The sequence below is a fragment of the Camelina sativa genome, chromosome 7 (assembly GCF_030686135.1).
Source record: "Camelina sativa cultivar CO46 ecotype springtype chromosome 7, ASM3068613v1".
Classification (NCBI taxonomy): Eukaryota; Viridiplantae; Streptophyta; class Magnoliopsida; order Brassicales; family Brassicaceae; genus Camelina; species Camelina sativa.
The window spans coordinates 834,768-856,272 of record NC_141886.1 but is presented as its reverse complement, the minus strand read 5'-3'; the positions used below and the strand labels follow the sequence as shown (position 1 = coordinate 856,272).

The 21,505-nt window shown below is 31.8% G+C and overlaps 2 protein-coding genes, 2 long non-coding RNA genes and 1 pseudogene across 4 annotated transcripts; 3 read left to right on the top strand and 2 right to left on the bottom strand.

Annotated features, from left to right (window-relative positions):
• The first annotated feature begins 3,775 nt into the window (after positions 1-3,775).
• On the top strand, positions 3,776-4,904 carry LOC104699690 (uncharacterized). The gene is made up of 2 exons (XR_753421.3): positions 3,776-4,289; positions 4,399-4,904. It is a non-coding gene; the product is annotated as an uncharacterized LOC104699690 (long non-coding RNA).
• Positions 4,905-7,820: 2,916 nt separating this feature from the next.
• Positions 7,821-8,712, top strand: LOC104699689 (auxin-responsive protein SAUR32 pseudogene; annotated as a pseudogene).
• Positions 8,713-11,111: 2,399 nt separating this feature from the next.
• LOC104699688 (NAC domain-containing protein 66-like) lies at positions 11,112-12,624 on the bottom strand. Its single transcript, XM_010415029.3, has 2 exons — positions 12,432-12,624; positions 11,112-12,144 (listed from the first exon to the last, which is right to left on the bottom strand). The coding sequence occupies exons 1-2, from the start codon at positions 12,601-12,603 to the stop codon at positions 11,309-11,311; spliced, it is 1,008 nt and encodes a 335-aa protein (XP_010413331.1). The 5' UTR covers positions 12,604-12,624; the 3' UTR covers positions 11,112-11,308.
• Positions 12,625-13,530: 906 nt separating this feature from the next.
• Positions 13,531-15,205, top strand: LOC147940697 (uncharacterized). Its single transcript, XR_015561661.1, has 2 exons — positions 13,531-13,682; positions 14,880-15,205. It is a non-coding gene; the product is annotated as an uncharacterized LOC147940697 (long non-coding RNA).
• A 2,419-nt stretch (positions 15,206-17,624) lies between these two features.
• Positions 17,625-18,462, bottom strand: LOC104699686 (uncharacterized). Its single transcript, XM_010415026.3, has one exon. It carries the CDS (start codon positions 18,323-18,325, stop codon positions 17,768-17,770), a length of 558 nt encoding a protein of 185 aa, XP_010413328.1. The 5' UTR covers positions 18,326-18,462; the 3' UTR covers positions 17,625-17,767.
• Positions 18,463-21,505: the final 3,043 nt, after the last annotated feature.

Below are 21,505 nucleotides of genomic sequence, written 5' to 3'. Positions count from 1 at the left end.
TTGAAGTGTCGGAATGCTTAGGATTCGTCTAGAAGGTTTAAAAGGAAACTGTGTTCCGCTCACGTGCAAGGCATGGTTGTTGAGTAGGTTTAATTCGTACTTTTTTTTTTTCGCTAAATGGTTTAATTCGTACTTAGCAGAGGTTTCTTTATTATGTCGTTGAAAAGGTTCAAAGACTGGCAACTTTTACATTTTAAGGTGACCAAAACATATGATAAAAAAAATTCAAACATTTTTTAGGCTTGATAAACAACTCACGTCAAAATTGGCATTTTGACCCGTTGGGATGCGTTCGGTGCGTTTGCCAGTTCTTTGTAAATGAAAGATTTGAATATCAGCAACACACTTAGAATCGAGTATGGTTTATACAATCTTCTAGGATTCGGACTATCATTGTACCTAAAGACCCAAAGGAGAAGCTATTTAAGTTAGAAGCCCATTCAGCTTGTCTGGACCAATTGCAAAACAGCGGTAACTTGAATAATTGAACCAAATGGGCTTTCTTGGCAACAATTTTCATTCATTTTTAGGTTTAAGATTACAAGTACTGTTTTGCGCGTACACACACACACAAAATAAAAATGATTAGAAGTACTGTAATGTATGCTTATTATATATTAGTATTAAAAAGAAGACAAGTAAAAGATGAAAAGAGTGATGGAGATGTTTTAGAGGACATGGTAAAAAGAACAGTAAAAAAATGCCATGACAAGCGTCTTATCAAAAGACCTTTGAATGTTTCTTATAATATATAGTATAATATATTAATATAGTATAGTACTATTTTTAATTTTTACCAGTATGAAAATTTCCAATCTTTTCATAGTGACCACAAAGACATTAAAACAAATGAATTAGGTGCAATTAAAAAAAAAATCATTTAAGGAGTTTGGAATCTGAGGCGAGAGAGAGAGAGAGAGTAATTAATGAGAGAAGAAGGGGAGTGGCAGAGAATACGAACAAAGAGGCATTAAATGCTACTATTGTACTCTCTCGCTCTTCCTTCATTTTTCCCTAATTACAATGCTACCCCTACCCTATATTACTAGTAATTTCTTTTTACCTTTTTCTCTTAATTTAAGGAATTGCATATTTAAAGTGCAGCTGGACTAGAGTTTTATATTTATTTATTTATTTGTATAGTACTAATATAGTAGCACAATATATAATTTTAACTTTTTAATTATAGTACGAAATTTCCGCAGTTCTATATGAATCAAGAATAAAACTACTTTAACTACTGCTGTTGATAGTTTGAAATTTCAAAATTATCATGCCCATGTCGTAATATAAAGTAAACAAAATAATTATAAAATTTATGCTCTCTTGTCTAGAATTTTCATTTACTTTGTGGATATTTATAATGCTATGATGCAAAATTGAGGATTATATCAAAAACGTAAAAATTTCCTACTTTTTTTTATGTAATATATATTGGAACGAAGTCACAAGCTAAGTCTTATTAGAAATGGATACTCTCTTTTTTTCACAAATGAGAAAGACACGTATATATGTGTAAGAGGTATAACTATAACAGATGATTAGCATACTAGAAGATGGTATAATTGTTTGCTTATACGAAATTAAAAAGGAATGTACGTAGGAGCGGGATAACGTGGGGATTTGACGTTTTCCTCTTGGTTTCTCTCTTTCAAGACACAACACACAACTCTCGAAGACTGTCAACAACGTTGAAATTGGAGCTGTAAGAATCGTCTTCTCCATTTGTCATTCTCATGCACAGTCTACGTATTTCCCCACGCTTACACTACTAACATACGCATGCATTTCATTTTTTTGTACATATATGTGTAAAAAGACTATAAACATCTCGATTCTACGTTGACAACTTGAAGAACCGGATGAAATCCAACTCATATACCTGTTTTTTTGTGGTTTAGTCACGTGTCTTTCCATCGATAGTCGGGTTGCAGTACGTAGGAGATGTTTGGTTTTCTCTAATACCTTTTTTTGCACTATACAGGAATTTATAGATAATATGTTATATATATATATTATATGTATGCGAGGTACTTGTTAATAAAATTAGTGATATCATTTCTTACATTTTTTTGTCAATAACTCTATATTAATTAAGAGGCTACGGTGAAATAATTTTGCATATAATTATAGACCATGCGAATTTTGAAATTATAGTTTTTTTTGTTATATAATGCAATATAAGTTTCCCCTGTTTATATATATAACGGGAAGATTTTTCATTAGGTATCTTGGACATTAGGAAACCAACAAAATGTTGCAGCACATGTCGCGGGCACTCTCTAGCTAGCGCTACAATCTCTGTTCTTTATTAAAAAAAATTCATAATAAGTTTTCTGTTTGTATTTGGTGATGTATGAAAAGACAATAAATACGTTAAGACCTTTTCTATAACAAAAAATGAATGCATCACAAGGTCCAAAAGAGATGAATTCTTCTAATTATGCTATAAACGATCGCTCATGTAATTTAAATCAAAGACTGCTACAGTTTCTTTATATGTTACACACATACATTATTTGTAGTCTTTATATCGTAAAACTAGAATATAGTTAAATCTTATAGATATAGATATAGTAATATTTTTCATCAATTATATATAACAGCTGGCATGAATTATCGTGTTATTTCTTAAGCAATAGTATACACACAAATACAGGCAGATATTGGTTGACAAAAGGAAAGACTTTTTGGTCTCGCAAAAAGGATTTCTTCGAAAAAGTTCCTTTTTTTTTTGTCCCCCGTTTTTAGAATGGAAGATAGTTGAAATTTGAAGTAGATTTTGCTGACTCTAGTTGATTTATTTATGTCTAATTAACTGCTAGTCTTAATAAATGTGGAAATTTACCAATATATATGAAGTGTAACTCGCGTACTTTTTCGCATATATATATACTCAGTAAGTCAGTATGTGTGTAACTAAAAAGGATAAATGTGCTAGAAAATAATCAAGAGAATTTAAATAATGTTTTTTTAATAATCTTATGGAGTAATAAAAGTTGAATGAAACAGAAGAGTGAAAAGGAAACGATGGCAAAATTAATTTCAGAAGTAGAAAGAAAATGGAAAAATATTAAGTTGAGAGACAATAAATGAAGAATGGTGATATTGGGCAGATCAATAACTCAACCACTCCTCTGACTAACTTTTATAGACAAACCCCTTTTTCTCCTTTTGATTCCCTTTTCCATTTCTTTTCATCTACTACTATTATAGTATTATCTTTGTATACTAATATAAATTATTACTATTCCATTTTTTTTTCTTTGTGATTTGATCGTTTCTCTACCTTCACCCCCTTCTTTGTTTCCTTTTCACGCTCACTGATTATCATCTTCCTTGTTTTTCCCCCTTTGATTTGGTCAAATCGTCGTCACAAAAGCTTAAGTAAAAGAGAAAATGAATTCTTATACATCACTCATTATATTATGGGTATGATATAAAAAGATTCAAGGACAATGAGGGACATGGACTACGTTTTTGATTTTGCTTTAACAAGTAAAATACCATGGTAAAATGAGAAATCCATTGACATGTCTCAAAAAGTAAATCAAAATGTTTACGTTGAAATCTTGAAACTTGAAATATTTTTACACTGTTTGACCAAAACATAAATACAAAATATACAAACAAGTAAATAGGTGTAGGACCTAGCCACCCAGAACCCATGTTTATTTTGTCTTGTATAGCTTTGGCTCTCTCTCCACTACTTACTCTCTCTCTCTCTCTTGAGTCCTCTTCTTATTTACTTATCCCTCTCATCATTCTCTTCATCACCACATTCACTCATCTCTCTCTCTCTCTCTCTCCCTCTTTCTCTTCCTTGATCTCAGCCGGATCTGATGGGGGACGAACACAGGAGAGATAGAAAAATATATAAGAAATTTCAAAAAAAAAAAACCCTAATTGTAAAGGATAGAGGGATTTCTCTTTTGAGGGGACTGTTGTCTGGCTCGAGGACTCTTGTTCTAATACAATCTCATTATTTGGATAGTTTCAGATCTGATGATTGATTAGGGCTTTGGTGTCGTCGGACCAGGCTTCATTCCCCCCAATTATTACTCCCTCTCAATCCGAACCAACGAAGAAGTTTCGTCCCTTTTTTCAGCTTTTTTAACTAGGGTTTCCATTTTTCTCTATCCAATCTATAATTAGTTCAATGTGCAAAAAAGTTTTTGTTTAAAACTTTTTCCGTATACGTCTTCTAGATCTTCTGAGTTTCAGGTGGGTTTTGATTCTTTTTTTTTGTTTGTTACAGATTGGTGTAATGATGAAGGAATCTGACTCAGGTGATAAACTGAAAAAGTCTATCATCATTACTAACTTTTTCTCGTTTTTTTCCCTCTGCCTATGATTTTGTAATGATTTGTTTTGTTTTGTTTTTTTTAATGATGTCAGGAACGAGTTAGCATTCAGAGAGTAGATCTATTCATGGTTGTTATTAATGATGAGGGTTATTTTAGTTTCAGATCCTCTAAAACTAAACCAGATCTACTAGATCTGAAAGCTAGATCTGAATCTTTCAAACGAGTACTATACTATATTTATGTTTCTTGTTGGTACACAACTCCTAGACTAGGGTTTCGTCATTCCATTAACCATATCTAGCTACTTCAAATTTTGATAATGATAATTAAAGTTTCTAGATTCCCACATTTCCTTCTTTTCTTTCAGGGTGATTGTTTTGTTCTATTCACACTAACACTTTGCCTTCAGCAGTTTCTTCAAGCATGGATGGACGATCAAGAAACTTAATCGGATATTTTCACATTTTCCAATATTGTAATATGTAATAATGTTGTTCTGTCTATTCGTTGGATTAACTTATCCTATACCATAGTCACTTATGTATTTATTTTTATTTTTTTTTGAACGTAAGACGAATTTTAATACATCACCCAGTATCAGGAACTCCACTTTTAGTTTAGTAAAAAAATATACCGTAAATAGTAGTAATCGTGCTATTATAAGTTACAACTTTTAAAAACTTTGTATGCTATCAATCGAAGTCAAACTACATTGGAGGTATGAACCAAGTACCGTCAAACCCAAGAATCAACAATGTATGTTAAGAAATGACAAGATCAAGTTATATAAAAATGACATAAATTTACTGATTTGTTGCACGCTTGGTTTAATGTAGTGTGCAAGCGAAAGTGAAACTCTTTTATTTTCATTACCTCTGTGAAAAAAAAAAAATTACAAAGTGAACGGATATAAAAGTGTGGTGGAACGATGGAATGTTTTTCTTTTAGACATTCGCTGGATCAGAAAGAAACAAATAATTAATTAAAATGGATGAATATTAAAAATTAACACCAGTCTGTGATAGAGTTTAAACTTTAAGTTCAAAAAAAAAGAAGAAGGAAAATTTGCTTTTTGAATTCCAAAAGATATCTTTTCACTAGTGACTGATTACACAAATTACCATGACATTTACATTTTGTCTTTTTTGACTTTGTATTCTTTTAACATGTTACTATGTGGCTTTATTAACGAAGACTTTGACCTCTCTATTTTTTCCGTCTAACCACGGTTTCAGTGTCTGTCTTTCTAGCTACCTCTAGGATTTGATGTCTAATCTAAATCTTTGTTCCATTTCGTAATTACGTTTCTTTCTTCTATTGTACGCTTCATTATGCCCAAAAAAAAATGAATAATTTTGGAAGACAAAAATCCCCAATAATAAGCCAATATACACACATACTCTACTAACTTATAATTTTTTTCTATTTACCGAAAATATTTTCTGATAAATTTTGGTTCTGAATAAAAAGTACAGTGTGTATCTTGCTATGTCCCATACTTAAAATAAAAAAAATAAAAAAAATCTTAAGAGACAGAAGTAATAAAGAAACAACAATGTCAACAATACCTTATATTACGAACATTGGAACTTTAAAGTAAAGACAAAGGCCCAGTTTGATCCATCCAGTGGGCCTAATTATTTTTTTTCCACAATTCCACATCGCCCATTGGCCTTTCAGCTTTGGGTTGAGTTCTTCTTTTTTTTGGTAATTCGTTGTCTCAACTAATCCACAAAAAAATCAAGTTGCTAATCTACTAGCATAATAATCTGCAATTTATGTTAGGCACAAATATTTTGTGTTTTGAAATTGTCCTATACAAATTCACAAAGATGTTTCACGGAATGAAAATATGTACTTTGTATCGAACTCCAAATTTTGTAATTTATTGATACCATCATTCTTACAAATAGTTAGGTTAGTTCGAGTCCTTTTTTGTTAAAATATATATTAAACAATGATATGATATATTTCCAGTCTTGTGTCTTCTTTTATAGTCATTATAATCGTACTTCGATGAAAAAATGCTTTTTGATCATTCTATTTCTACTCTTTGTCATTCCGAAAAATAGTTATCTATAGTTTATCTTTCCTTATTGTATTTGCTTATATATTTTTATAATCACTATCTGATTAAAGTTAAATGTAGCACTCAAAGGTGAACCAAACTATTAACCATGAAAATGAATCAAACATAAACGTAAAACATTTGTATATGCGAAAATACTCTGTCCATGCAATTTCAATTGTCATTTTCTTTTAGGCCAACTCTTTCACTTAATTCTCTGGAAATATTTAAAATAAGATTTAACCAAATAAGAAAGGATTACTCGTCTCGAGCTCGTATGAAGAAGTCGATGACTAATGAGATATATTATTAAATGAATTCCATACGTGGGCATGTCCTGAAGTTGTTTCTTCTTGTTCATTGCATCGTACCCAACTTTGGATTTTATATGTATTCAATAGGCCTAGTCTAGTATTCAAAACTTTTGCTTGTATTTGAATTTGACATACCATTATATATAATATTCATATATTTTAATTTATATGTAAATCAACGTTGACATTTATATAGTATAATACTGTAGCAATTTTTTTGATATAGTCTACAAGATTTCAAAGTCGATTCCGTGTACAAAACTAAATATAATATAAACTTCTACGTTTTATGAAAATTATGTTTTTTGTTCTTATGTTCCGTGCATATTTACTGTTTAGTTTTTCTGTCTTTAATACTGTACAGTATACTAATTCTTCACAAAAAATGTTGTTCTGTATTTATGTAGTGTATTAGCAATATACATCCCCATGGAAAAAGCTTAATTTTCAAGGGGTATGGTATAAGGACTGCGTAACGCAAGATCAACTGAATATGTGTTTGAACTCATGAAGTGTTGGTGCCAGTGCCACGACCCTCAGTGTACACATGTCGTTTCTGCAGGTCTTTCACATTCAATTGGTTTTACTTGTTTCTTCTTTTTTTTTTTTTTGGTCAACTCGATGTATTAGAAAGAGGCTCAAGGACTCAACAAAGCCACACTGTCAACAAGTAAGCGAATTATTGTTTGTCCTAGGAAATGTACAGTGTCGTACGTGCTATCTCATAACTACGGGCCTTCATGTATGATATATGTACCATACAGAGTACAGAAACAACTAGCTGACCCAAGTTCTTCAGAATCATTGAATTTTTTTTTCATGACCAAGTCGTTGTGTTAAGCTTTGCCTATTCAAAATGCAAAACTGACCCATACCGCATATCTATATATATATATCTATATACTGACCCATACTAACGGAGAAAATCTAATTTATCACTAACATTATTAGTTTTTTCAATAATTTTATTAGTATTTTACTAGTATTATTAATTAATAAATTCAATACTAGTATTTTCTTTTGGTCAACTTAATGAATTGATCTACCAAAAATGAATACTTAAATTCTCTATAAAGATACTGTAACCAAAATATGTGGCAAGGAAGGTATGTATTTAATATTCCGATTTCCCTTTACCAAAAATCTCTTTTGACCTTTTTTTTTATTTCAGTTAGCATCGCTCATTAAATCTAAATTTTGTCATCTCCGTTATGAGAAAAATAAAAAATGAAAAACTTTATAAGGCTTCTTAAATTCTCTCCACCTCCACTAGTAGACCCTTGGCCTTTCTCCTCTGTTTCCTAAACCAAATCTTCTCGGAACTTTTTTTTTTTACATTTCATTTTTTTCGCTTTTGTTCCTCTTCTTTCTCCATCGTTTTCTAAGTTATGGGTTCCGGAGAAAAAACCCTCAAAAGCTTCCATTCAAATCGTTCAAATAACGTGAAAAACAACAGCAAACAAGGGATTAAAGATGTTCCAAAAGGGTGTTTAGCAATCAAAGTGGGATCAAAAGAAGAGGAGAAACAAAGATTTGTTGTTCCTGTTTATTATTTTAACCATCCATTGTTCATGCAACTTTTAAGGGAAGCAGAGGAAGAGTATGGATTCGAGCAGAAAGGTACCATCACAATCCCTTGCCATGTGGATGTTTTTCGATATGTTCAAGACATGATCGACAGAGAGAGATCGGTTGATTATCATAGTAATCATCATGATGATCATCGTCATCACCATATCAACAATCATCTTGTTGGGTGTTTTAGAGCTTGATGATGAATGATATGATATATCATATATGAGCCGCCTGATCATGACGCAGCCAAGCAAAAGGGATATTAAAAAAAAAATTGTCTTTTCTTTTCTAGCCTTTTATCTTTGGTTTATTATAGTTTTTTTTTTTTTTTTAATGGTTTGATCTTGTGGAGTTGTGGAGCCAAACACGGCCTAACCCACAAGATTAGGAGTAGAAGTTTAAGTGGTGTGTGTAAATATAAATATAAATAAATGTGAAGTTATGTTAATTGTTCGATTTATAAGTTTTCTAGTGTTTTTATGTTTATCGGATTGAGGATGATCACGATGGTGATGATGATTGTAGCGAGAGATGACGAACAAGTTTTGGCAATTTGCGTATGATATTTTGTTATGAGACGTTCGTATAAATTTGAAAGGTGTAAATGGGAAAGTCACTATTAAATAAATTTTGTATCTGTTCGGAAAAAAAAAACAAAAAACAAAGAAAAAAAAGAGTACAAGAAGAAGAAGAGATTCTCAGTTGATTTCAAATTAACTATGTTACTTTTTGGCAACTAAAGTAACAATAATGCTTCTTTATCTTTCTGTTGTAACGGCCAGTTGCTAATTCGCATTAATTTGTATTGACCCGAAAACAAATCTACTTGTCCATAAAGAGTTACAGAAATACTTCCTACAACAACAAAAAAAAATGTTACAGAAATACAGATAAAACAAAACTTTCCCGTAGAGAGTTGTAGAAAACATATCTCTTTCTATAAATGATGATCTAAATTACCTATAGTTTTGACTTTTAATATAAAAAAAAAACTTATAACGAATACATGGATGCAAATTAAAAGATGAAAAAAAAGAATATGGAAGACAAGAACAAAGTCGGCAAAAGTGGGTACTTCTCTCTTTTAATCGGAGTCTTGCTTTTTACTTTCTCGTGCGTTAATTCCAAAGATTGTATATCCTTTTTCAATACTAACCAAGTAACCATCTAACCAACCACTAGGCACGAAAACTAAAGAAAGTCCAAGAAGATGCTACTCCATATATCTTTATTGCATATTGGCACCCAACATTACTAGTAATTTCTAATGTTTGTGTATCGCTTCTAGCCGGCAGAATGATTTTACGAAAAGAAATAATATTAGGATCATCACACTCCCAATTTTTAAAGAAATAAGTTTGAACTACACTATTACACTTATTTCTTATAAAAGATTTTTGTTGCTAAAATCATTTTTATGTGGAACTGAACATCTCTGTGGTAAAGAAAATACTACGGTCTTCTTCTATGTATGGATGTACCCAAAGTAGAAGATCAAAAAATGAGTAAACCATATATTTTCCAGAAGTTGTTTGAACTTTTGAAGATTCCCCCAAATTTCCATGAGCAAAGGAGTACAAATACGAATCCACTCAATCTAAAAATGATCATCAGTCATGACATGTAACAAGTGGCCAGGATTTAATTGTCGGTCGAGTGTGTCACCATTAGTGGAAACCCTTTACTAATTTTGTTAAATAATGGTACTTTTCAGTCTTATCAATAAAATATATATCGTTATTACAATAATTGATATCCCTTTAAAAATATTAATACGCCTTTTCTTATTCCTATTTGAAGTTTTTGTTAATGGTACCTTCGTAAGACAGGAAATCATATAAAGGCACAAAATTTAGCAATAATTATAAATAAAAACGATATATATATATATATATATATATATATTTTTTTTTTTTTATGATGTCATTTTTAAACAGTTTGCGTGATAAAAGAAGGAATTGCACTCACTTTCAACCAAAACGTTATCGTAACTCATATTTTAACAAAATGGGCCTAGACCAATACACCTGGTACGGTAAATACCAACCCAGAAGTCACAAAGCTTACAGGTCAGCCCAAATAGTTTGGATATTTCTAACATTAAGGCCCAATTATAACAAAAACACTGAGGAGGATCCTCGTAAAGAAAAATTAATTCCCCGAAATTAAATCTTTTTGTAAACTGTAACGTCTGATATTTACAACGTGACGAATATCAAAATAAATCGAATCTAATTCCATAAAGCTAAAGTGGAAAATGAAAGGTCAAAACGAGTCTTTTACTAATATCATCGTCACATGATGAAAAAAAAAAGGTGATTATTAGAAGAATCCTCCATTTATCTTCAAAAGTAAGATTCCGCACCTTGAAAGAGATTATTCAACAAAAAGAACGAATAATGTGTGTATATGGTTAAAATGCTATAATTAAAAATTAATGAGTGTGATTAGCTTTGATGTGTAGGTTAATACAGCTATGATTAGGCACTTGGTGCATCTTAATCCAAGTTTGTTGGGGTGATTAATTGGTAATTAATCAATTTCTAATGATGAAAAAAGCAAACTATTCAACATCAAAACTAAGCAAAGCATTTTTACCAACTAAAGATATGACTTTCCTAGCAGAAATATTCCCTAGTGAATATAACAGTCAGTCTAATAAATAGAGGAGTAAAATTAGAAAGTTTGAAACACAAAAGAATGTTATGGAATTGGAAATTACTTATTCCAAAAGTTAATTTTGTCGACGAACCCATGTGATTATTGTTTCAAAGGAAAATGTAATTGCTTTTAGTCATAGATTGATAGTTAATTTTCAAACATTAAAAAATGCTTAGACCAATCAAATTCCAAACTATATTCTTCTTTTATAAAAATATAGAATCATTATGATATAAAAGTGTACGACAGTCGACAGACATAGAGAACATTTGTTTTTATGTAATGATTTCACATAGCTACTGTAATTATTACAAACTGACCCTTTTTATCGTAAAATTTTCAAGTTTCAATAACTATATGGTATGATGATTATTATTACATCTTTACACAATGTTTTGGTATGCCACTTCCGTTTTCCGACATCCACTTTCGTTCGACACGTGGCACAGTGGGTTGGACGATGACGTTGTCGGTCTCTCGAATTCTGCATCGTTCCATAAATCCATCTCCGGTATAAAATTACCCGCCGTTAAACCGGTATAATAACCGGACCGGTCCAGTTCATGGAACGGTGATTCTGAAGTCTCACTGACGGCTGGGATCAAATACGAGTTAGGCCCATTTAGTTGCGAGGCAACGAGCCGATCCAAAGCGGCCCAGCTAGTGACGAAGCTTGGATCCACAACTTTGCTGACGTGACAGTTGTTGTCGAGGTTGGGGAGTTTCAAAAAAGGGTCTAAAACTATCTCTTCTTTACAAGATTGCCCCATAGCTTCAAGAAGGTGCTCGATAGTCTCATCGTTGAACGACGACGTTTTAACCGATCTCCCAGGGCTGCTAATCATGGTCTTGCAAAGACTCTTCTTCTTGAAAACACGACACACCACCCATCCTTCGTCGCATCCTATGGCCTCACATGTGTCGACGTTGACATCATCATCGTGATTCGAGGAGATTAATACACTACTCTCGTCGAGTCTGTATTCATGCATGATCCAATCGGATTTCTGACCATGAGGGGCTCGACCTTTGTAGAAGACAAGCGTCTTTCGCATCCCGATCCTATCACCATTGGTATATATGATCTTGTCACGTCCTGTAGCTTTCCAAAACCCGACCGTGGTGGCTCGGTTGGTTCTAGTCCCCGTGGGGTACTTCTTGTCCTTATGACTAAAGAAGTACCAATCGTTTTGCGGCGTTGTTCCAATCTTACACATCTCTACTCAGGGAAAAAACAAGAGTTATATGTTAGGTTCTTATAGTTCTTCTTCCAAATAGTATATATTTTTAACAAACAATTAAGCGTATATGTATTTTTTTACTCTACGAATTTTTCCCAATATGAAATCACCAGTTCTTGAAGCTTCTATCTACGACTCAACGTGATAGGAAGAATACTTTAATATATAGAAGCCCTAATATTACGTTTTATCAAGAATCAAGAAAGTCTATGTATACTCTCGAGATTGCAAGAAATAATATAGACAATAAAGATAGAAGTTGAACCTTGAATATCCCAAGGCTCGAGCTTGTTGAGATCAACGTCACGAATAACATCGAGATCGATCTTGACATTAGAGATTTTCTTGCGTAGGTAATACTGCAAGAGTTCTTCCTCGGTCGGGTGAAACCTGAAGCCAGGAGGCACTTGTGACTGTCCGTTTACTGATATGTTCATTGCTAAAGATAGAAAAAAGAAGAAGAACATATAACGAGTTTATAACTAACCAAAGTGGGTCTCTATATATATATATGTGTGTGTGTGTGTATATCTCGACGTCAAAATAAATAAAATATATGTGTATATTGTTTACATCACCTGGCAAAACAAAAAATACATGCATGATGAAATGCATGTGTTCATTTTTAATTTCTTTTTAACAAATTTTCCTTTTAAAAATGGGAGTATTAATTTTTAATCCGAATATCTTGTGTTTTCATATGGTGTCATTGTAAGTATGCATGAGCGGCCAGTTACAAATAAACATAATAAGAGCCTCTAAGGGGTTATTCTAATAATTTGAAGTCTCTGTTATATTCCGGAAACAGAACTCGTAATGAATGTTGTACTTGCTTGGGAAATCTATACTACCAACGGCTAAACGGCTATACCAAGTACCTCGTGCCAGCTTCTTCAGCTTATCGTTTTGCCAACTTTTGAGATCACATTATATAAATCTACTACAAAAACTATCTATTTTATTGCATGATTCAGTAATATACCCGTCAAAAATACAATAATGCAAAATATAAAAAATTAATTACAATTTAAAATTAAAATTATTTTGCTATCTTTTAGTTCGGTGTAAATGTGTAATGATCCTCTTTAATTTTGTTTAGGGTAGTTTTTCTAAATACAGTGGGACCAGGTCACGTAGCCATTGGGTAAAAGTATGGTCCACGTGGGATCCACTTGTCAACTGTAATGTAGGAAGCAAGCCCACATCGCTACGATGACACCCGACCTTAAAATTCTCTATAGACAAGACATTTTATTTTAGTCATTTTTGTTTTCTCATAAATTGCAAAGAATACACAAAGGAAAAGATGTGATGTGATGTTAACTACGACATTAAAACTCGTCGATTAAAGCTCGTAGCTTAGTCTACTATTATCGATATGAATTCAAATAATTTCAGAGGCCAGTTTGTACGTAGAACGTGATGCGAGGAGATATCATATCGATAGACTGGTGAATGGTGAAGTATATATATTACTCATGAGAATCCACAAACTCCTCATGGAATATATGTGCAGGTAAGGTAATTAACATTGCACAAAAAGGTCTTTTTTTTTTTTTTTTTTTTAACATCGCAAAAAAGGGTCTGAGATTCGCATTATGTGCATGTGGTTCAAGAAAAGAAAGTGGATTTGCCAAAAATAAAATAACTTACTGTATTTATTTTAAGTTCGGATGACGACGTGAATCTAGATGAACAGTTGTTTACAACTGTGAGAGAAGTATGTACGTACGTATGCCGTAGATCTTGTGGGGGCCTATTTACAAACGGTTATTTAATTTCTGATTTTCTTTTAACGTGGTTTTGAGTTTATAATAGATTCATAATATATACTCAGGGACTCAAAACTTATTATGGCCATATATGTACTCTGCTATAGGATAACAGTCGCCATACTAACTTAAATTATGAGATTAAAATTGAGTTAATTATAATGGATGCTTTCTGATACAGTTAACAAGTTATAGTTTTGAGAAATGTGAATATATAGCACTGACAAGGTTTTGCAATCCGGAGTATGTAATAAGAATACTTAGCCCTGGGGTTTTAAACCGAACCAAAATAACTGAATCGAACCGAACCGATATTTTTGGTGTTCGGTTCGGTTTCGGTTATGGCGGGTGAACCGATCGGTACAATTTTTTTCCAAAAAACCGAAATATTTCGGTTATTTCGGTTCGGTTTTCGGTTAACCGAATTATTATTATTATTATTATTATTATTTTTTTTTATTTATAAATTTTTAGGAAAAAATCTAACAAAACCAAAATTTACACCTAAAATAACCGAATCACCCAGAAAAACCGAAACCAAAAAAACCGAAATATTTAAAATAAAACCGAAAAAACCGAGATTATCTCTAAATAACCGAAAAATCTGATTTTTTTTTAATGTTTTTAATCAAATTTCGATTAATTTCGGTTTTGAAATTTGAAAACCGAATTAACCGATAAACCGAAATAACCGAACCGAAATATATTTCGGTTCAATTCGGTTAGATTTTCAAAACTCAAAAACCCGAAAAAATGAAATAACCGAACCGAATTCACCGAAATAACCGAAATCCCAAGGCTAAGAATACTTATGTTTGAATGATGTTTACATTGATACCCAAAAAAAAAAATATATACAAGCTTGCAAGCATAATGCAGACAGTTGCAAAGGGTTTTATAAACTAATGACGACGTGTCCTTACGGCATACTAATGGCGCAGGAAGTTCAAAAAAGTGTAGAATCAAAGCAGTGGGGCTAGAGAAAATCGTAAGAAATCGTGGGGAAGAATACGTGAAATGGACATACGAACTGTCAGATTATAATTATTTCTATATACTTCAAATATATAGGACCTACCGTTGCCTTAATGTTATTTGCATGTTGATGATCTTTTTTTTTTCATAATGTTATTTGATTTAAAAAAAAGTTAATTCTGATTAAACCAAAATTGAGTAAATGTATGTGGTCTGATCTAAATGTATTTGAGTATAGAGGCTATATTTACAAAATGAATAATTAAGAAAATAAATATATGTGGTTGAAGAATTATATAATGGGTGCAAATGGTTGCACGGTTGAAGAGATTGAACAGGTTGAAAAAAATTATTCAACCAATTTTCACCATTTGCATTAAAGAGGTTGAAGAGGTTGGAAAAACTTATTCAGCCGTTCAACTTAAAAAGTTAGAAAAATAAACTAATCCTACAGCAAAATTGTTCAACTTGTTCAGCCACTATTTTGGAGATGAATGAGTTGAATATTATTCAACCCAATTTTGTTCAATCCATTTTTTCAATTTTAAGCAACCATTTGCAGCCAATATGTAGTTTGAAACGAACATTGTTAAGCCAATATTGCGATGCTGATCCAGATCTTGATTCATGAGTCTCCTTTACTAAGCTGACCGTGGAGAAGATGGCCCTTTTGTTCTCCTTGTGTACGAACAAGTGAATGTAATTCTAACTTTTACGTGGATTTAGAAAGCTTTACAAATTCGTACTTTAAGAAATTTAGGAATCGTAATATCAAAGTTGAAGGATTGAAGGTGACTTTTGATTGTGTTCGTTTGGTTTAGTCTTTTCTTTTCACATATTAGTAGTTGTTACGATAGCGATCTGTTTACCAAGTGATCAAGGGATTAATTTTATTGAACTTCGAAACAATCTTCATTTATGTACTACCAGTTATATATATTATATTATAAACGAAGGTGATATAGGAAAACAACATTTATGTAAAACTAAATACATCACATTGGTATGATACAATATATATATAATATATCACATTAGTAAGCAGCACTAATCCTCCCTTGAAAGAGACAACAAATTAAACGACTGTAAGACATAAAGAAACCAGAAACTCTGTGTATAGGACATGTCTTAAAACAATTGTTGCAAGCACAAAAAGTTATGATAAAGTCTCCACGAACCAGTGTTGCATCATTGCGGCTTTGAAGAGCATAATGAAGATAATCAATCTATGAATGCCTTATCGATGCGGCTTTGAACCAGTTGGACGGCCAAGTAGAAATTAAGCATCTTATTGCGATAGCGAAGAAAATTCCAAAATTCAAATAGGTATATATTATAGCATATTATCTTTTCCAATGTTGAAGGAATTTTTTCGTTTAAGGTATTTTTTAGTAAACAAATGTTAATACCTTCCAAGTTTGCTGGTTGTTGATGCAGCCAGGACAGCTGAAATTGCTAGATTTTTAAAAATATTTGTCGTCTAATACATGTATTCTTCCTCACTTTGGTATCTCATGACGAAGTAATCAAGTAGTTAAATACTTTTGCATGCACGAGAGAGAAAGGTACGTACCTTGGTCTCACAATTAAAAAATATGTGTTTAATTATTAATCTTAAACCTGAACCATGTGTGTTTGTCTTTTCAAATAGATTATGTATCTAAATGATATGATGATGAATTTTCGCTCCCAATAAATGATTAAATTCTAAAATAACTGTACCCAAATAGAAAATTATATATGGAGGTGATAAACAAGCCGGAGTGTTCTTTTTGGTTGGACGAGAACAGAGGAATCAGTCACATAGCTATATACAGTACAAATGTGTTGGAAGAGAAAACCTGCTTTTACGCAACATATCCAATTTTGATTCTATATATGCAACCTACGTTATGGGCCTTATGGCATGTTTTGATAATCTAAAAAAGATCCAATTCTTTTGAACAAACTACAAGTCTACATGGTCAAGTCTAGGAACAATTGTTTCTTTGTTTCTGTATTTAGTTATAAAACCGATATCAGGACCTTTTAATAGTTATGTAGGGTGTATAATCCTAAACTGTTTCTGGTCATATTTGGGTCCTTTGGCCTGAAATAAACTCAAATGATTAGTTGACAAAAAATCATTTCAACATAAACCCAATAGAGCTAAGGGCAATCTCAATGGGGTTTATATTTTTGGAGCTCTTATAATTTTGAATTAATATAAGATGTACTTTTAGTTGATTAAGAACTTTGGGAAATATAATTACAATTTTTCCCTCCAACGATGGGTTCTTATATTAGGTCTCTTAATTTGATTTTTTTTTTTTTTTTGAAATTAAAGAAATTAAAGTAGAATATGAAATTTTTGCATATTAAAATATGTTTATAAAATTATTGCATTTCATAAAATTTTAAACATTAAAAACATGAAAACATAATAAAATAGAAGTACAATTCATGAAAAGGGAAAATGATTAATTGTATCCCAACAAAGGGAAAAGATATATGTTTATAAAATTATTGCGTCTCATAAAGTTTGAACTCAGTAGACCATTTCATTCCCGAGTGAACAATATGATATTTATGTGCCTCTCGTTTTTTTTTTTTTTTTTTTTGTGCCTCTCGTTTGTTTTGCTCTTTTTAGGCTCTTTTAGGTTTTTGCATTGAATGAGAAAGATTAAATAATCTAATTAGGATCTTATTAATTAATCGTTTCATGTGAGATGTCGTCGAAATGTCATATATTTCTAAGTTTATAAACTTATGTAATCACTTCAAAGTCTCCAACGCAAATCAACATAATTTAAAAGCTTAACCGTGAAAACAGAGTATTACATAATTCACGTAAAAATTACACATATTGGAAAATTTACCTTAATTGCCCTTTGAAGCTACTCGTAACGCTTAACTGGTCTGAGTTGGCCCTCGAGTGAAGTCCACCTCCGCCGCACTTCGCCACCGTCCTCACACTTTCAACCAACGCTTCGGTTTCCACATCCTCCGCAAGAATCTCCGCCAACTGCTCTGGACTTATCACAAGCCTCACCTTCCACACTCCACAACCACCTCCTCCCCCGCCATTCATAGCCGTCGCTACCGGTGTTTTCCCGAAAGACATTCTGTACGGCGTTGATAGTTGTTCGGAAGAGTACTGTGGAGTGGTTGAGGCGGGGGAAGAAAGAGGGAGGAGGTAGTATATGTTACCGGGAAAGAGCTCTTCGCCGTGTAGAAGCGGTGGAGATGAGTGGCGAAGGCTTAAGGAGTCGTGGATGACGTGGCCGGGAAATTCGTTGGTGATGAATTCGGCTAAGACGGGAGGATGAAGCTCCATAACGCCACCGTTTGGAGTCACCACTTTTATCAACGAATCATCTTTGTCGTACAATTTTCTTGAACCACCACTTCCTTTGAATACGCAGTTACCCATTTTGTTTTTTTGTTTTTTTTTTCACAAGAGAATATATAATAGTAACAAGTTATTATTGTGTGTATTTGTAATGTATGGAATCCAAAGAAAACCCAAGACGGAGAGAGGTTTAAGACGAAGGTTTTCTTTGAGCATATGAAGTATCTATTACCAAAATAAAGTATAAAACTTTATTACGAAGTAAAAAGAAAAAAATTGTGGATGGTCCACCACTTTTCTTGGTTAAAAAGGAACGAAGATCCTGTACTTGCGATAATTTATTATCATCATATTCATATTATGATTTTGGGTACTTCAGAGTAACTGGTAATATGACTACTCGTAGAATACTTTGGCAATATAATGTATTTTCATTTTGAAAGTGCTTGGCACTTCTTATTTCATTTGAAGCTAATAAATTCCATATCTGTAGATTAATTGGCAAGGTTGTATAAAAATAGAGAGCGGTTGTCTAAGAAAACGTAACTACAAGAAAGAATATAAATTATTCACCCATTCCCTTTTAAAAAGGAAGTGACAGGGTTAATAATGTTCACGTGAGGTCAAAAGGTTGAAAAGGCCGACAGAGACAAAAAGACTTTAATCTTAACTTTATAAAACTATATATGGTTAATCAAAGTTGCAGTTGAATTTTATTATTTTTACATTCAGGTGAAGCCAAATTCTTAGAGAAAACCCCACGAAATTTATAAAACAAACGTTTACCGTTTACGTGTTAAACTATTGACCAAACAGTGTATATCTTAAAAGATTTTCAAGATAAACAGAGTATATCTTTGCATGTTGTTTCTACTCTAATTGATTAATGTAATGTCACATAACTTGTGGATCCATGTCCTACAACAACATAACATTTTTGTCTTCTTATAGTATACGGAGGATCAAAAAAGAAAGATTATAGAAAGACGAAAGAAAAAAACAGTACCACCATCTTTCGGTGCACTCAATTACGTACCAACAATTTCTTGGCGGGTCATTATTAATTTCAAGGGTCCTGACGAGCAATGGCCCATAATATTTACATAATCACATTTTTTTTTGTTTTTTTTTTGAGTTCTATTAGAGAGCTTTGAACCCACCATAGTGGAATATATATTATAAAAATTCCACTAGCCTACTTGTCTCTCACACTACATGCTGAAATTTATAAATACCAGCAAAGAATTATGAGTTATAGAAATACAGATGAAATTTTAATAATTTATTGTTTTTGTCATCTTTGATTTATTCTTTTTGTTTAAAAACTTCAAGTGAGAAATGAATTAATATTTAGTTTGAGATTTTAACGTGGTTCTGTTTTGGTTTATATGTTTTCTTTTGAAGACCCTTACCCTAAATGAAACTGAGTTTATATAATGAATTAGGTTTTAACCCGCGGTATATCGCGGAACTATATTTTTAAAAGTAAAATAAAAATATAATTTTTTAAATAGATTAACTATATATGACTAATGTTTTGTAAATTTTAAATGTATATCCCCTTATATCTATATATTATATAGGTTTACCGGTTTAAAAAGTTTAGGTTTACCGGTTTAAATTGTTAAATTCAGAATATAACATGTGGTATACCGTAGTACTGTTTGTTTATTTTACATAATCGTAATTTAATAAACTTAATTAGATATACCTAATATTCAATCGTCGATGACGTTAATAAAATAATGAACTGATGATTTACTAACAGTTAATAAAATAATTTTTAATTTATATTGATACCCAAACCAATCCCGCTAAATATTCAAACACTATTTTTCTTCTTTGTTTAAGTACAACATGCACGTTTTTCAAAACCCAAATAACGAAAATGCAAAAAAATTTAGTACCAAAAATCTTGCTAATCAAGTATACATTATGTTCAAAATATCTTAATTTTAGAATTGTTTACATATGATTCATAAATAAGTTATGAAATATGATAATTTTTTTTTTTTTTTTTTTTTTTTTGCAGATAAAATGGACAAATATGTATTGAAGATTAATTTGGGATTTCTACATACATTTTTATTGTTAGCATTAAATCTTGTAATGAATTAAGGAAATATTTAGGAATTTTACAAAACAAATATTTAATGAGATATTGTAATTAGTCGTTGATTGATTAAGGAGATATTTTAGGAATTTTTTTCTGGACAAAATGTTGGTTTTAAATTTTATTTTATAAATTAAAATTAAAAATATTTATTGTTAATGACATATCTGTAAATAATTGTGAACTTCATTATTTATTTCATAAATGTGTCCAAAAATATATATATATAGATTGTTCTTTCTTTTAAAACTCTCAAAACTGTTCTTTCTCCTTTGTTTAAAATTAATTTGGTTAGGATGGGCAGTTTAGCCTCCTAATAACACCAACCTATATGGCCTAATTAACCAACACTTACATAACGAGTCAGACTTAACTAAAGTGGTAACACATAATGGGCCTAACGAAAAACTAAATCATGAATTATGGTCCTGAATATATACAAAGATACATACAATTTTTTTTTAATTAAAATCGAAAACCCAATCAGAAAAAGGGGAGGTTTCATTCGATATAATAATTTTATTTTTAATAAAAAACGAGAAATAGGTGAGTATTAATTTAATGACAGGCTTAATTAAGGTGACAAAATCCCGGAGAAAACTTTAAAGATAGTTGACGCGTGAAACACACCCTGCCTGTGCCTGTGTGTTGTTTAGTATAGTAATTAATTAACTTAGATTCCACGTCAGCAGATACGTGAACCAGAACAACACTTTAATAATTTCCGTCTAATAACCTCGCATGCCCCATGCATCGTAGTTCACATCCTTACTCAAACTCCTTCCTCATTTTTTATAAAATTCCGGGTTGAAAAAAGAACCCAAATGGTTTCACATTGAAACTAACCGGGGTTTACTATAACATTCTACTGCCACAGTTTATATATTACCACCGAACCAAAACTAAATTTAGTGCAATCGAATCGAATAAACTAGTTTTTTTTCAAGGATAACGTACGTTTTTAATAGATCAAGGCGATATTAGGTTATACATAGTTAACTGTGTATTGCTACTTTCATTTCAAAAAGGTTATTAAAAACCAAACCAAATATTGGAACCGGATATAACCAAACTAAATCATTTTTCTCTGCTTTCGTTTGGACATACTTTGACGGCAAAACCGAAATACCCAACCCAAACAATAGGAA

What these genes read in the sequence shown, in the direction of transcription:
- LOC104699688 (XM_010415029.3), bottom strand. Translation starts at nt 12,603, where the DNA reads ATGAACATATCAGTAAACGGACAGTCACAAGTGCCTCCTGGCTTCAGG. An exon ending in CGAGCCTTGGGATATTCAAG is followed by an intron (nt 12,145 to 12,431) that starts GTTCAACTTCTA and finishes TTCCCTGAGTAG; the next exon opens with AGATGTGTAAGATTGGAACA.
- LOC104699686 (XM_010415026.3), bottom strand. Translation starts at nt 18,325, where the DNA reads ATGGGTAACTGCGTATTCAAAGGAAGTGGTGGTTCAAGAAAATTGTAC.